This window comes from Acartia tonsa, chromosome 14, assembly GCF_053477335.1.
Source record: "Acartia tonsa isolate MP-2025a chromosome 14, ASM5347733v1, whole genome shotgun sequence".
NCBI classification, from domain to species: Eukaryota; Metazoa; Arthropoda; class Copepoda; order Calanoida; family Acartiidae; genus Acartia; species Acartia tonsa.
In genome coordinates this window covers 18,728,595-18,741,381 of record NC_137273.1, presented here as the reverse complement: position 1 = coordinate 18,741,381, position 12,787 = coordinate 18,728,595, and the positions used below count along the sequence as shown (strand labels likewise).

The following is a 12,787-nucleotide window of genomic DNA, read 5'->3' as shown; positions in this document are numbered from 1 at the left end:
TCTAATCTACAACATAAACTATTCATGTGTGAAAATGATCTTTTAAAGAAAAAATATTACAAGTTATATGTTGAGCTTGTGAAAGGAACCTAAATGGGTTCTGTAAAGAATAAGTATTCATTATTCAACTAATTTTATTGTTCATATCTAGGCACAAAAAATTCTACAAAACTGTTTAGACTTTTAAAGCAGATTTTAAAAGACTTTGTTTCTTTAAGTATGATTCGAAAAGCAAAAGTTCGTGTGTATTAACTACCAAATGATTTTTGCAGATTTTAAATTGAGAAAAATAGATTTTTACAAATTATTTTTCGAGGTATTTTTTCATGGTTCACGTTTACTTTAAAAATGTTATTTCTCAGATTCTCATATGAAATAATGCATTAAAGTAAAGAACACAACATGTAATATTATTATGATAATGTTTAAAATATTCCTCATTATTATTTTAGAAGATTATCGTAAAAAATCAAGATATTTGTTTAAATTTGTAAGCAAATCAAAGATTTTCTTTCATTCCGGAGGCAGAGATTTCTAACAATTCATGTACAAAAGTTTTTCTTTCACTCCGGGAGCTGGGATTCCTATTAATCCACGCGTAAAGATTTTTTTCATTCCGAGAGCAGAGATTCGTAGTAATATACGTACCTAGCGATTTCGGACAATTTAAACCTTGAGAAAATACTTTTTAGCAATTATTTTCCTAGGTACATATATTTTTCGTTCATGTTTAAGCATTTATAATAATGAACACGATGTATGGTATTATTAAAATATTGATTATTATTTTATGTGAATGTCACAGAATTAATTTAAGATAAACTATGCATATTTTAAATTAACTTTACCTTCATTTTATCGCATATATTAAAATTGAAGCAGTATTTTTTTTTTAAAAGAAATTACCCATTTCTTAAGATTTATAATTGACGCAAATTTCCTTACAATTTCATTTAAAATTATAAATGAGCTCAAAATTTTATTTCCAACGCATAAAACTAAGGTTTTCTATTCGAATACATAAGTTTTCTTTACGGATTTATTTGATCGGGACCTGGGATCTTTTCGCGTAAAAAATCTTAGGTACGTATTTTTAAATTTGGATGCGAAGCATTATTGTCGTTTCTTGTTTAACAGACGTGAAATATGATATATACAGATAAGAACATAAATGAAACACATTTGATCATTTTAAAAATATCTTTTTATATTACAAGCATTATAAATAATTTAATATTAACTATATATTAAGATTATTACATTTTAATTTCGTTCTGAAGATTACCTAAAACAAAAAAGCAGTAATTTTATGAACACAGCAGATTTACTTTGATTTGTTTGATTCTATTTCGATGAGTATAGCCTAATGAAACTGCTATACAAAGCGTTCCAGCTCTGTTTCCTCGGCCGAACGCCTTGCATAACAGCAAAACTAAAGCTTAAGAAATATCTGATAATTCATAAAGATTCTTTTTAGTTTCTTTGATTCCTTCTTTCTTTGAAGATTTTAACTTTGGAACATTTTTCATTCTATCTTTTTCAGAAATGTTCGTGAATTGAGCCCCGCGCCAGGAATCCTGTTCACAGTTAAACAAAAAAGAAACAAAACATAACCATAAACAGGACTCGTCGCACGTGGCATTATTATAATTGTAGTGCGTCGGTTTGATCTGCAAGCTTTCGAGGTTCAGGTTGAACTGAGGCCCCAATTGCTCTTAATTTTAAAAGACTGTATAAATAAGTACACGGAAAAGCTTATTATCTATTCAGCCAAAGAGAAATTGCCAAATAAACACTTTTTGAGACTTTTCTTTTACTTTGAGCTTAATTTAAAAAATTTGCATATGCAAAAATGCAATTTTACTTTCATTTTGATGTTTTATTGATGAATTAATACAGTTCTTTTATATGTTCTTAGATATAAGGATATTTTATTTTGATGATATGTTTAGATTAAGGATAATTTTACTTTATTTGATTATTCTGTTTATCTAGATTTAAGGATTGTTTCTTATCTATCTTTTACATAAAGATTTGATCGAAGAAAGATTTACGTATGCATTTTCACTTTTCTTTAGCAAAAAATATTTGTTTGAAAAGAATTTTTTAAAGTAATTATTCTTCTTTTATTAAAAGATTTGAATGAATTATTTGATGATTAATGCAGATTATGTTTAGCATTAAGTTTATTTTAATATTAAGAATATTATTATTATCATTATTATTGATTAGGTACCTAATTAAAGTTTGGGTACTTATTTTAAATTATTATTATGTATTGCATTACATGGTCTAACAAATTCAAATAACCATTTGTTTATTTTGAAAAATTGTGAGGCCATGAGAATAAATGTTATGAGTGAGTAGTGAATGTGTAAGCTTTCAATGAAGAATGTTTTATTTCCTATTCCTTTATTCCTACATTTTTGTGGAATTGTGTCATTTTGTGTTATTGCGAGTATTCGTGAATATTACTACTAGCAAATTTGAGGCCAAATGGCCAAAATTTAAAACTCTTGTAATTTATGTGGTTTTGAATTGTGACTTTTGTGGACATTGTCTGCACACAAAGTTGAAAATTTGAATAGTGTGGTGTTCGATTCCCCACTTTCAGGCGGGTGTGTATCGGAAGTATAATAGTGTGATGCGTTTGTGAACTCGAACCTTTATCCTTTTGTTTTCCTTATCATTAATGTCAGTTTGGAAAGCGCTGAGATTCAAATTGAAAGTTCATAATTGGACGCGGCAATCACAACAATGCTTGCGCATGGACCATAAACAAAGCGAGCGTGGCCATCTTTAATCTTTCTTTCAAAATGTGCGGATTATCTGCGTGATAAAAAACCATGTATAGTCAGAATTGTGGTGTTGTCCGTACTGAAAAATACCTTTGAGTGCTTCCCGGCTTTACAGGAACAAAAACTTCAGTAAGAATTCTTTCTTTAAGCATTTTTAATGGAATGGAGTGATTTTTAAAGACGGCAAATTAATCTTTCATTTTTACTTAAATTAGACCAAGTAATTAATTTATTTTTGTATCAGAATATTTTAATCGTAGTCTATAATGATTTTGTTTATGAATTTCAAACTCGTATTTAATTTTGATTAATTTTAAGCAAAAAGTAACCCTAGCATTTTTATATATTTTAAAATAATTTCGAAGTCACGCAACCTCTCATAATGGATATTTACTTTATTAAAAAAGACGATTGTTCCAAATAAGAAAAAGATTTATTCTCTTTTACAAGATTTATTTTATCATGTATTTAACATTTTAATATTTGATTATTAATTTTGTTATTTTCTATTTCAGCATGACCGTTTTCATACAATAAATTGTATTAGTAACTATGCTGGTTTTGTCTCTTGTGGGAAGTAGCAGGTTTCGTACGTCTGTACGTAAAGATCTGGTAAACGGCCAGCCAAATGCCGTTGTACCAAAACAAGCATAAAACCATCTCCGGACCTCTGTGAAGCATCACAAAAATTGAGAAATATCTTAATTGACCAGCAAAAACCTTACTAGTTACTACTTTATATAATCCCGGATTCAAAATGCAAAGACTTATAATATTTAAAGACATTGGTGCTGCACCACCACTACTTCTTTTTTGATCCAGGTAATCAAAACTTTTTTTAATTACCTTTTGGGGCAAAGCCCCTAGAAGCTAAGGGCGAAGCCACTAGTATTTTATATAATAGTAAAGACAATATCTAATAATTCAAACACGGATGACATAATACAAGTAATAGTGCAGATATAGAAAATACTATACAATTATTCTAATAAATGTTTGTGATTTTTTCTTCTCTTTTTTTTTGGTAAACTTTATAATATTTATATTTATATAATTTAATCCTTATAAAAAAACCGCTTATATTATTAAAACTTTTAAATTCATTTAATTTTTCAAAAATCAAATTCATGTTTTGAATTTTTAATCAAATGTAAACAATGTTTATTTTTGAGATAATCTCAAAGGTAAAGGAAGCAAAAAAATTCATTATTTTAGAATATTTTTATTCATCTAAAATTATATTTAAGAAAAGAGTCTTATAATAAAGTATATTTGTCTGTCTGTCTGTACTGAATGTTCTCACTTACCGCTGAACCGATATGGTTCTTCTTTACACAGTAGCTTCTCATAGGTCCTGGTAAGGTTTATAACTATTTTAAGGTTGGGTACAACTACCCATCCAAGAGAAATTGTCTTCCTAAAAATTGGGTCATTGAATTCAAATCTCCCCTCCTCAAATACCCCTAGAGGCCTCTAGGGGCGTAGCCGCTAGTTTTACTGATATTGTTTATTGTATTCCAGTTTACTTTTCTTCAAAATCCAAAATATTACAATCTTTACTTATCCTTAATTTTGTGAATAATCCTGATTTTTCTTTTAATTTGATTAATTGTTTTCTATTTTGAGAGATTTGTTAAATTAAAAAAGCATAATCCTCAAAATTACAAGTTGAGCGATTTACCCCCCCCCCCCTTTCAAATTTTTTTTGTTTGTTTTAGGTTAGGTTATGTTAAGTTATTGTAATTACTGAAAGGCTCAAGTTAAATTCATTGAGTGATTAACACACACACACTCATAGAGAGAGAGACATACAGATCGAAGAAAGGGAAAGCAAAAAGGGGAGATAAGAGAAATGGGAAGACACACAGAAGAAAACAAATGGAACTGAGAGCAGGGTTACTAGCAGAAGGACAGATGAAATCAATTATAAAGTAGCTTTACTACAAAAAAAAACAATCAATTTGACACAACTTTAAACTCACCTCCATGGTTTCGACTGTAGCTTATACTGAATCATATAATGAGTGACAGGACTGTTTCCATCAAAAGCTGGATACCAGGAGAGGGTGGCCGTTCTGGAGCCTACCTCAGACAGGTACACGCTGGTTGGCGGTTCTGGTGGCTCTAAATAAGTAATTTAATAAGTAAATTACTCTAAATAAATAATCAGTTTACCGATTAATATCCGCAGGATTATGATTGGTTTTCAGCCATACGGAAAAATCATGTATCGTATAGTATTATGTGCAGTTTTCTGCGAACAAAAAATATACAATCATAATATTAAAACCAGTTTTGGTAGACCCGAGATGCCGAAGGGACGAGGTTATAAAACTGGTTTTAATCCTATTATTGTACATTTCTATATCCGCAGAAAGCTGTTCATAATACGATGAAATAGATAACTATACTGAGCTGGATCTTTAAATCATTTCAATGGTGCGCCAAATCGGGGTGTTCCGAATTTCAGCCAATCACAGCGCGGCATTTCGTAAAATGCTGTGCTCTCATTGGTGGAAAGTTGGCTCACCCCGATTTGGCGCACCATTGAAATGATTTAAAGATCCAGCTCTGAGAAAACCTAAAAACTGATTGAGTTCTTCTTTTTGAGCTTAATATAGCTCCTTGGATGGTTTTAGTGTATTTTATTTTTTCCATTGGAATACAGAGCCCCAAGATGTTCGCGGCGCAACCGTTAGTAAACGAAGCAGCTTATAGGGCCTATAAAAATGACGTCATACAATGCAAATGACCAATGATATGCCAGTAGGATTTTAATTAACCAATGGTAGACAGTATGACGTCATTTTTTATAGGCTGCTTCCAGACATCGTATTTTTCAGAGCAGCTTTACTAATGTTTCATAGTAATAACAAGGATAACAACATCCATAAAAGTGAAGCGCTGAAACGGTAGGACAAACAGACATTAACACTTGTATAGTGTCAGAACTAAATAATCAGAATATAAATGTATAATAGTCGATGCAAAATTGTAAGTAAATTTGTTGAAAAACTGCTTGATACAGAATAATGTTTATGGACATACTTACATTTTTAGGACTTAATTATAGAGTTGCTTCGCTTATAATATTGTACTTTATTGTCCCAGGAATCAGTATACTAAAAATCAGATCAATCGAATAATTAGATCACATAAAAATTTGTTGTTAAAAAAGTAAAAAAATTAACATGTTTAAAATGGACGTACGGACATTTTGGTGATGATTACAGAGTTGCTACGCCTTTAAATCGTACCTAACGTCTAGAGGAATCACTATGCAAAGTTTAAAATCGATAGGACAATTCTAACATGCCTAAATTAACAAAAAAAAGCTATCCGTTACGGACGGACGTACGGACGGACCGACCCTAATTATAGAAAATGATTTATTGGCGCTAATCTATTATTTACGATGTCTATTTTGTTATATCTCATAAAATACATATTTTTGTGACTTAATATTTATCTTATTATTTCAAAAAACTTTGCTACTATTGAACGTAATCGTTCTTGTTATGAAATATAAATATAATTATAGAAGGTTGCACAACACGAAAGGAAAATATTTTTAATAATAATCTTGTGTTTTTTTTTCTAATTACCCCAGAGGGTAATCAATCTTTTTATTATTAACAGTCAAAAAGTGTACTGTTTTTTTTTTGCGCAGATACTCTCTAACCAGTGAATGAACTTTTTTGGGGAATTTACTCATATCTGAAAATGGACCATCGAACCCGACCTCCTGTCTTAGAAAAAAATCCACTAAATACTTAGCACCCAACCCAAAACGATTTCACTTACCAAAAACCGCCAAAAATACAGTTAGAGACTGAGCTCCGTAGCTGTTGGATGCCGTACATGTGTACTGTCGACCATCACTGCGTTGAACCTTGATAGATAGATAGATAAAATCATAATCAGCTGTTAATAGATAGATATATTGATAGAGAGATAGTTAAATGATTCTTAGATAATTAGATTAATAGATAGAATTATAATCAGCTGTTGGATGCCGTACAAGTGTACTGTCGACCATCACTGCGTTGAACCTTGATAGATAGATAGATATAATCATAATCAGCTGTTAATAAATATATAGATAGTTTGATTACTAGCAATGATCCCCTATAGAAAGATAATTAAATAGATTCTTAGATAGATATAAACATCAGCTGTTAAAAGCCGTACAAGTGTACTGTCGACCATCACTGCGTTTTACCTTGATAGATAGATATGATCATAATCAGCTGTTGATAGATAGATAGATAGTTAAATAGATTATTAGACAATTAGATTAATAGATAGAATTATAATCAGCTGTTGGATGCCGTACAAGTGTACTGTCGACCATCACTGCGTTGTACCTTGATAGATAGATAGATAAATAATTTTTAGCTTTCTAGCTCTAATGTTAGCCTAGGTGTTAAAGGGTTAAAGAGTTATCTGGAGTTTTAGGGTTACCATCTAATGAATTACATTAATAGATATAGATGGATAGATAGTCATGATGATAAATAAAGGCAGATATATATCTTATTAGAGTATTACGAATCCTATCTTCAGCAAAGATAGATAGACATAGGGATTGACAGGCAGATAGATTTTTAGACAAATAGATAAATACGAAAAATAAAAGTACACTATTTTTAGCATTCAAATTTAAGATTCAAATACTGATAGATAGGCATGATACTAAACAGATAGTTAGATGGATAAATAGATAGTCAGATGGAAAAATAGATAGATAGATAGGTAGATGGAGGAATAGATAGATATATAGATAAAAAGATAGATAGATGAATAGACAGATAGATAGATGGATAGATAAATAGATAGATAATTACCTGATGAATCATTAGAGTATTGAGAACGCCATCTTCAGAATTTGCAGCTACGATGGAATACCTAAAAATAAGAAACCTGTCAATAAACAAGGAGAATAGCAAAAAATATCCAATACGAATAGTTTAAAAACTAAAAATGTATCAGGTATTTCCACACATAATGCCTGTTGAGCACTGATAGCCCTTACCCAACCCAATATTTTTTTAAAATAAATTGAAAAAAAAGTGGGACGCGTTGGTTTTTCTCTTTAAACCAGAGGTGGATTCTTAAAAAAAATTTGTCCCACTAATCGGTTAGTGGGGCAAAATTGTTTTCGAGAAAAATCCTCCAAAATCACATTAAAAATCTACAAAAATTAAATAAAATCATAGAAGGGTTATTAACATAAGATTTTATTTAATTTTTGTAGATTTTTAATGTGATTTTGGAGGATTTTTCTCGAAAACAATTTTGCCCCACTAACCGATTAGTGGGGCAAATTTTTTTTAAGAATCCACCTCAGGTCCCCGCGGGGGCCCTGACCAGTAACCATAATAACCTAGAGAAAACCTAGAGCTCAAGTTACTTCATGTGAAAGCGCCATTGAAATTTTAAAAAGTTTGTTAAATTAGTCCTATAAAAAAACATAATGTAAAATATTAATTAAAAAGAAAAGAGGATTTATTTTGGCGATTGATTAAAGTTACATGTTGATACTTTTTGTGCTATTTTTTTCGCTCTTTCTCCTTTATTTTACACTCTTTTTTCCCATTTTATCTCTTTCTTTTTCTTTTTCACTCTCACTCCTTCTCTCCTAGTCTCTCTTTTTCTTTTCTCTATCTTACACTCTTTTCTACTATTTATCACTCTTTCTCTCTCTCGCAGTTCCTATTTTTCCTCCTCTCACTCTCTCTATCTGTTTCTGACTCTCTTTTTCTTTTTCTCTCTCTTTTTTTATCTTTCTTACTTTCTTTCATTCTCCCTCTCTCTCTCTCTCTCTCTCTCTCTCTCTCTCTCTCTCTCTCTCTCTCTCTCTCTCTCTCTCCCTCTCTCTCTCGCTCTGTCTCTCTCCCCCTCTTTTTTTGTAAACTAGTTTTTGTGACCTTTGTTAAAAAGTTGTTTGACATGGAGAGTGTCAAACTTACTAGTAACAAAAACATTCATAGATAGATAGATACAGAATTTAATCCTTATAATAAAGTAACAGGATGTGTATTTGTCTGTGTGTCTGTACCGAAGGATCTCACTAACCGCTGAACCGATCGGGTTTTCCTTAACAGGGTAGGTTCTCATAGGTCCCGGGAAGGTTTATAACTATCTTGGGGGAGGGTACCACTACCCTTCAAAGATAAATCACAAAAAATCTAAATTGTTTTTAAAGTAAAGAGACTCCTACGCAACATAGCTAGGTATCGTAGAAACTTGAAATCAACTTAGATAGGTATCGTAACATTAAAAAAAAACATTTAAAGTGCCACTAGAGGCTTCTAGGGGGCGTAAACCTCTAGTAGATAAATAGAGTGATTAATGACAGAGAGAGAAAGAGGGGACAATTGGATGTTTATTACACTAGTCCCCAAAGTTTTAGAATAACGTTTTCTTATTCGCTGGCTTTACAATTTTGGGGAATTTTAAAGGATTTTGATTGGTTGCTTTATTAAGTTGAGTGTCCAAACGTTTCAACCACTTATTGTAATCTACAGCAGGGATAATTTTGTATATCATAATTGAGAAGGTACATTAATTTATTGGCCATGTTCTTATCCCTGGAAAGATGAATAGATAGATTGATAGATAGATTGATAGTATGATAGGTAGATAGATGAACAATAACATAGATAGAAAGATATATATCTTTATAGACATTTTAAAAAAAAATTGTGGATAGATGAATAGATAAAAGGTAGATTTATAAATAGATGAGATATCCTAAAAGTGTTAAAATTGGTACTTCTAAGACTTACAGAAAAAGTTGTACAATTGAATAGTCGGTAATATTGTGTTATTTAAACATTATCCTTTAATTCTTGATTTTAAACAGTTTTGTGTAAAAAGTTTTGAAAGGTCCTAAACGTCAGTTTTATTTGTTAAACTAATATCAAGTAGCAAACATCAGGAAGGGAGGGGACAATGAGATGTTTATTGTACTAGTCCCCAAAGTTTTAGAATAACGTTTTCTTATTCGTTGGCTCAACAACTTTGGGGACTTTAATTGAATTCTTATTGGTTGGTTCAATAAGTTGAGTTTCAAAACGTTTCAACCACTAATTGTAATCTACAGAAAGGTAATATTGTATGTCATCATTGGGGATGTACACCAATTTATCGGCGATTGTCTTATCCCTGGGTAAACAAAGCCAACAGGGATAGGGCAATGGCGGATAAATAGATGTAGATCCCCAATCATGATATACAAAGCTATCCCTTTTGTAGATTATAATCAGTGGTTGAAGCGTTTGGACACTTAACTTAATGAACAAACCATTAAAAATTTAATAAAAAGTTTTCAAAGTTGATGAGCCAACAAATAAACGCCAACAAAAATGAAAAAAATAAGGTTTTAACCAGTTTTGTTAACCCCGAGTGGCTGAAGGCCTTGGATAACAAAACTAGTTTAACCTTATGATTTTTATATTAATATTTGTGGCAAATTGTCTGTAATATGATGCAATACACGATTTGTAGTATGGATTCAAACCCGTTCTAATCCAGCGGATGTTAATCGGTTTCAAGGCCATGCTGAAATTTTTTTTCTTTAATTGTCCTATACCTGCTTCCCTCGATAAACAAAGTTTTTCAATTGTCAGTTTTACAATACTTGTTTAAACTCTTGTTTCAAAGATAGATAGAGAAACAAATATTGATTAGATAAACAATTAAATAGATAGATAAAAAGATAAAAAAATAAATAATTAAAAAAGCTGTTCAATAGTTCTTTAGATAGATGGATAAATAGATCATAGGTAAGGAGATAGATATATAGGGAGATATACATAAATAGTTAAATATGAATAAGTAGATAGATGGATGATTTATATGAATATGGATAGGCAGACAGATAGATAGATAGACATGCAGATAGATAGACACACAGATAGATAGACATACAGATAGACAGATTGATAGACAGACAGAGATAGCTAGATAGACAACTAATTTTACTTGGAGTCCTGTCCAGTCCAGCTATAACTTTATTCTCCATTGTCCAGACAGATAGACAGAAGGACAAACAGATAGACAGACAGATAGATAGATAGACAGACAGACAGATAAATAGATATACATACAGACAGACAGACAGACAGACAGACAGACAGATTGTGTTAGCTCGATAGATAAATAATTTTACCTGGAATCCTGTCCAGCTATAACTTTATTTTCCATCGTCCACGTGACAGATATAGGATGGTCGCCATAAGGGTTGCAAATCAGCGCAGCATCCTGTTATAAAATAAGCATGACAGATTGACCGAACTATTAATAAAAAGAACATTTTTCAATAAAAATTTAAAACTATTCGTAAAACGACTCAACACGTACAGTACATAGTCTGAATAGTATAGTTTAACATTACATGTACTAAGTAAGACATATAAATTTCTGCACTACAGTTTAAATCTGAAATAATATTTGGGGGGCAGATAAAGGGTCGTCAGTTCTTATAAATGCTGGCTCCCAATCTCCCCAATAACAGCTGAAAATCACATATAGATTTCTTTATTTTTTTCGAATTAATGTCGTTGTTGGTATAACCTGCACTGCATCGAAAATAAAATCAGTACCTGGTCAACTATAGCTGTTCTATTAACCACACCCACGTCAAAATATACAGGAACTAAAAATAGATAAATAGATAATTAGATTGGGAGATAGATAAGCAATCATATTAGATAGATAGATATGTAAACTATAACTGTTCTATTGACCACACCCACATTAAAATATACATGAACTAAATAGATAGATAGATAAGCAATCATATTAGATAGATAGATACATATGTAAACTATAGCTGTTCTATTGACCACACCCACATTAAAATATACATGAACTAAAATAGATAGATAGATAAATTGGTAGATAGATAGATTATTAGATTAGTAGGTAGATAGATAGGGATGTATATTAGATAGATAAACCTGTAATTTATAGCTACTATATTGACCTCAAATTGTTAGATAGATAGATAGACACATAGTAAGATAAAAGATAAAAATTCATGTACAAAAGTAAGTAGATTTAATGTAGTTAGAAAGATAATAGGTCATCATTGTCTGCCATTTTTAACTGGCGAAAAAAAGTGAAGAAAAAGTTATATAATATACATAGTTAAATAAACAATATTAAATATTTTAAATTTCCCAAAACAAAATGAAGACAATTAATATCTGGTTCTCACTATATCCTAGTGACGAACATACATTTACTAACTGTAGAGTAGCTTTAATTTTACAAATCAAACAATTTGTTTTACCTTTAACTTCTAGATAAATTTCTTTGATTAGAGAACCAACGCCATTCTGAACCTCACAACGATAAAAACCCTCATCTAAAAATAGATTTAAGTAGTTTGTTTGTCTGTTTGTTTGTTTGTTTGTAGCAAAGGATCTCGCTAACCACTGAACCGATCAGGTTCAACTTAACATGGTAGCTACTCATAGGTAAGACGAATGGTTAACGGACCCAACATGTAAAATCCTCAGAACGAAAAACTCAAGGCATCAAACTTTTAAATTTATTCAACGTTTCAAGGGCAAAACTGCCCTCATCATCAATATTTTTTTTCGTCCATGTACATTATTAACAAAACACAAATTGAAACTCATAGGTCCAGGGAAGGTTTATAACTATTTGGGGGGTGGGTACCACAAACTCCAAGAGAAATCACAAAGAACTAGAATTTTTTACGTAGAGATTTGAACGCAACAGAGATTTTTTTCCTTCTCAAATTAGATATTTGAAATAAAAAAATACATTTAAAGTGCCATTAGAGGCCTCTAGTATTCAACTAACACTTTTATGGAAAGCACCAGCTAGATTTAAAAATAATTTGATTAATATACAACCATTTCCACCCCTAAATATTGATTAGCCAGGTAGAATTTCATAACTAAGGGGGAGAAAAACAAATTATCGTCCATTGTTCTATTCCTTATTTTTTT

General features: G+C 30.9%; 1 protein-coding gene across 1 annotated transcript in view; it reads right to left on the bottom strand.

Moving 5' to 3' along the window:
- The window catches only part of LOC145305349 (cell adhesion molecule Dscam1-like), a 170,263-nt gene that overhangs the window by 39,517 nt on the left and 117,959 nt on the right, over positions 1–12,787 (bottom strand). The window contains exons 35-40 of the mRNA XM_080146966.1: positions 12,100–12,174; positions 11,408–11,460; positions 10,975–11,066; positions 7,646–7,706; positions 6,603–6,690; positions 4,781–4,922 (exon numbers count right to left, since the gene is read on the bottom strand). Coding sequence (XP_080003092.1) covers positions 4,781–4,922; positions 6,603–6,690; positions 7,646–7,706; positions 10,975–11,066; positions 11,408–11,460; positions 12,100–12,174 — 511 coding nt within the window. The remainder of the gene's footprint in view (positions 1–4,780; positions 4,923–6,602; positions 6,691–7,645; positions 7,707–10,974; positions 11,067–11,407; positions 11,461–12,099; positions 12,175–12,787) is intronic.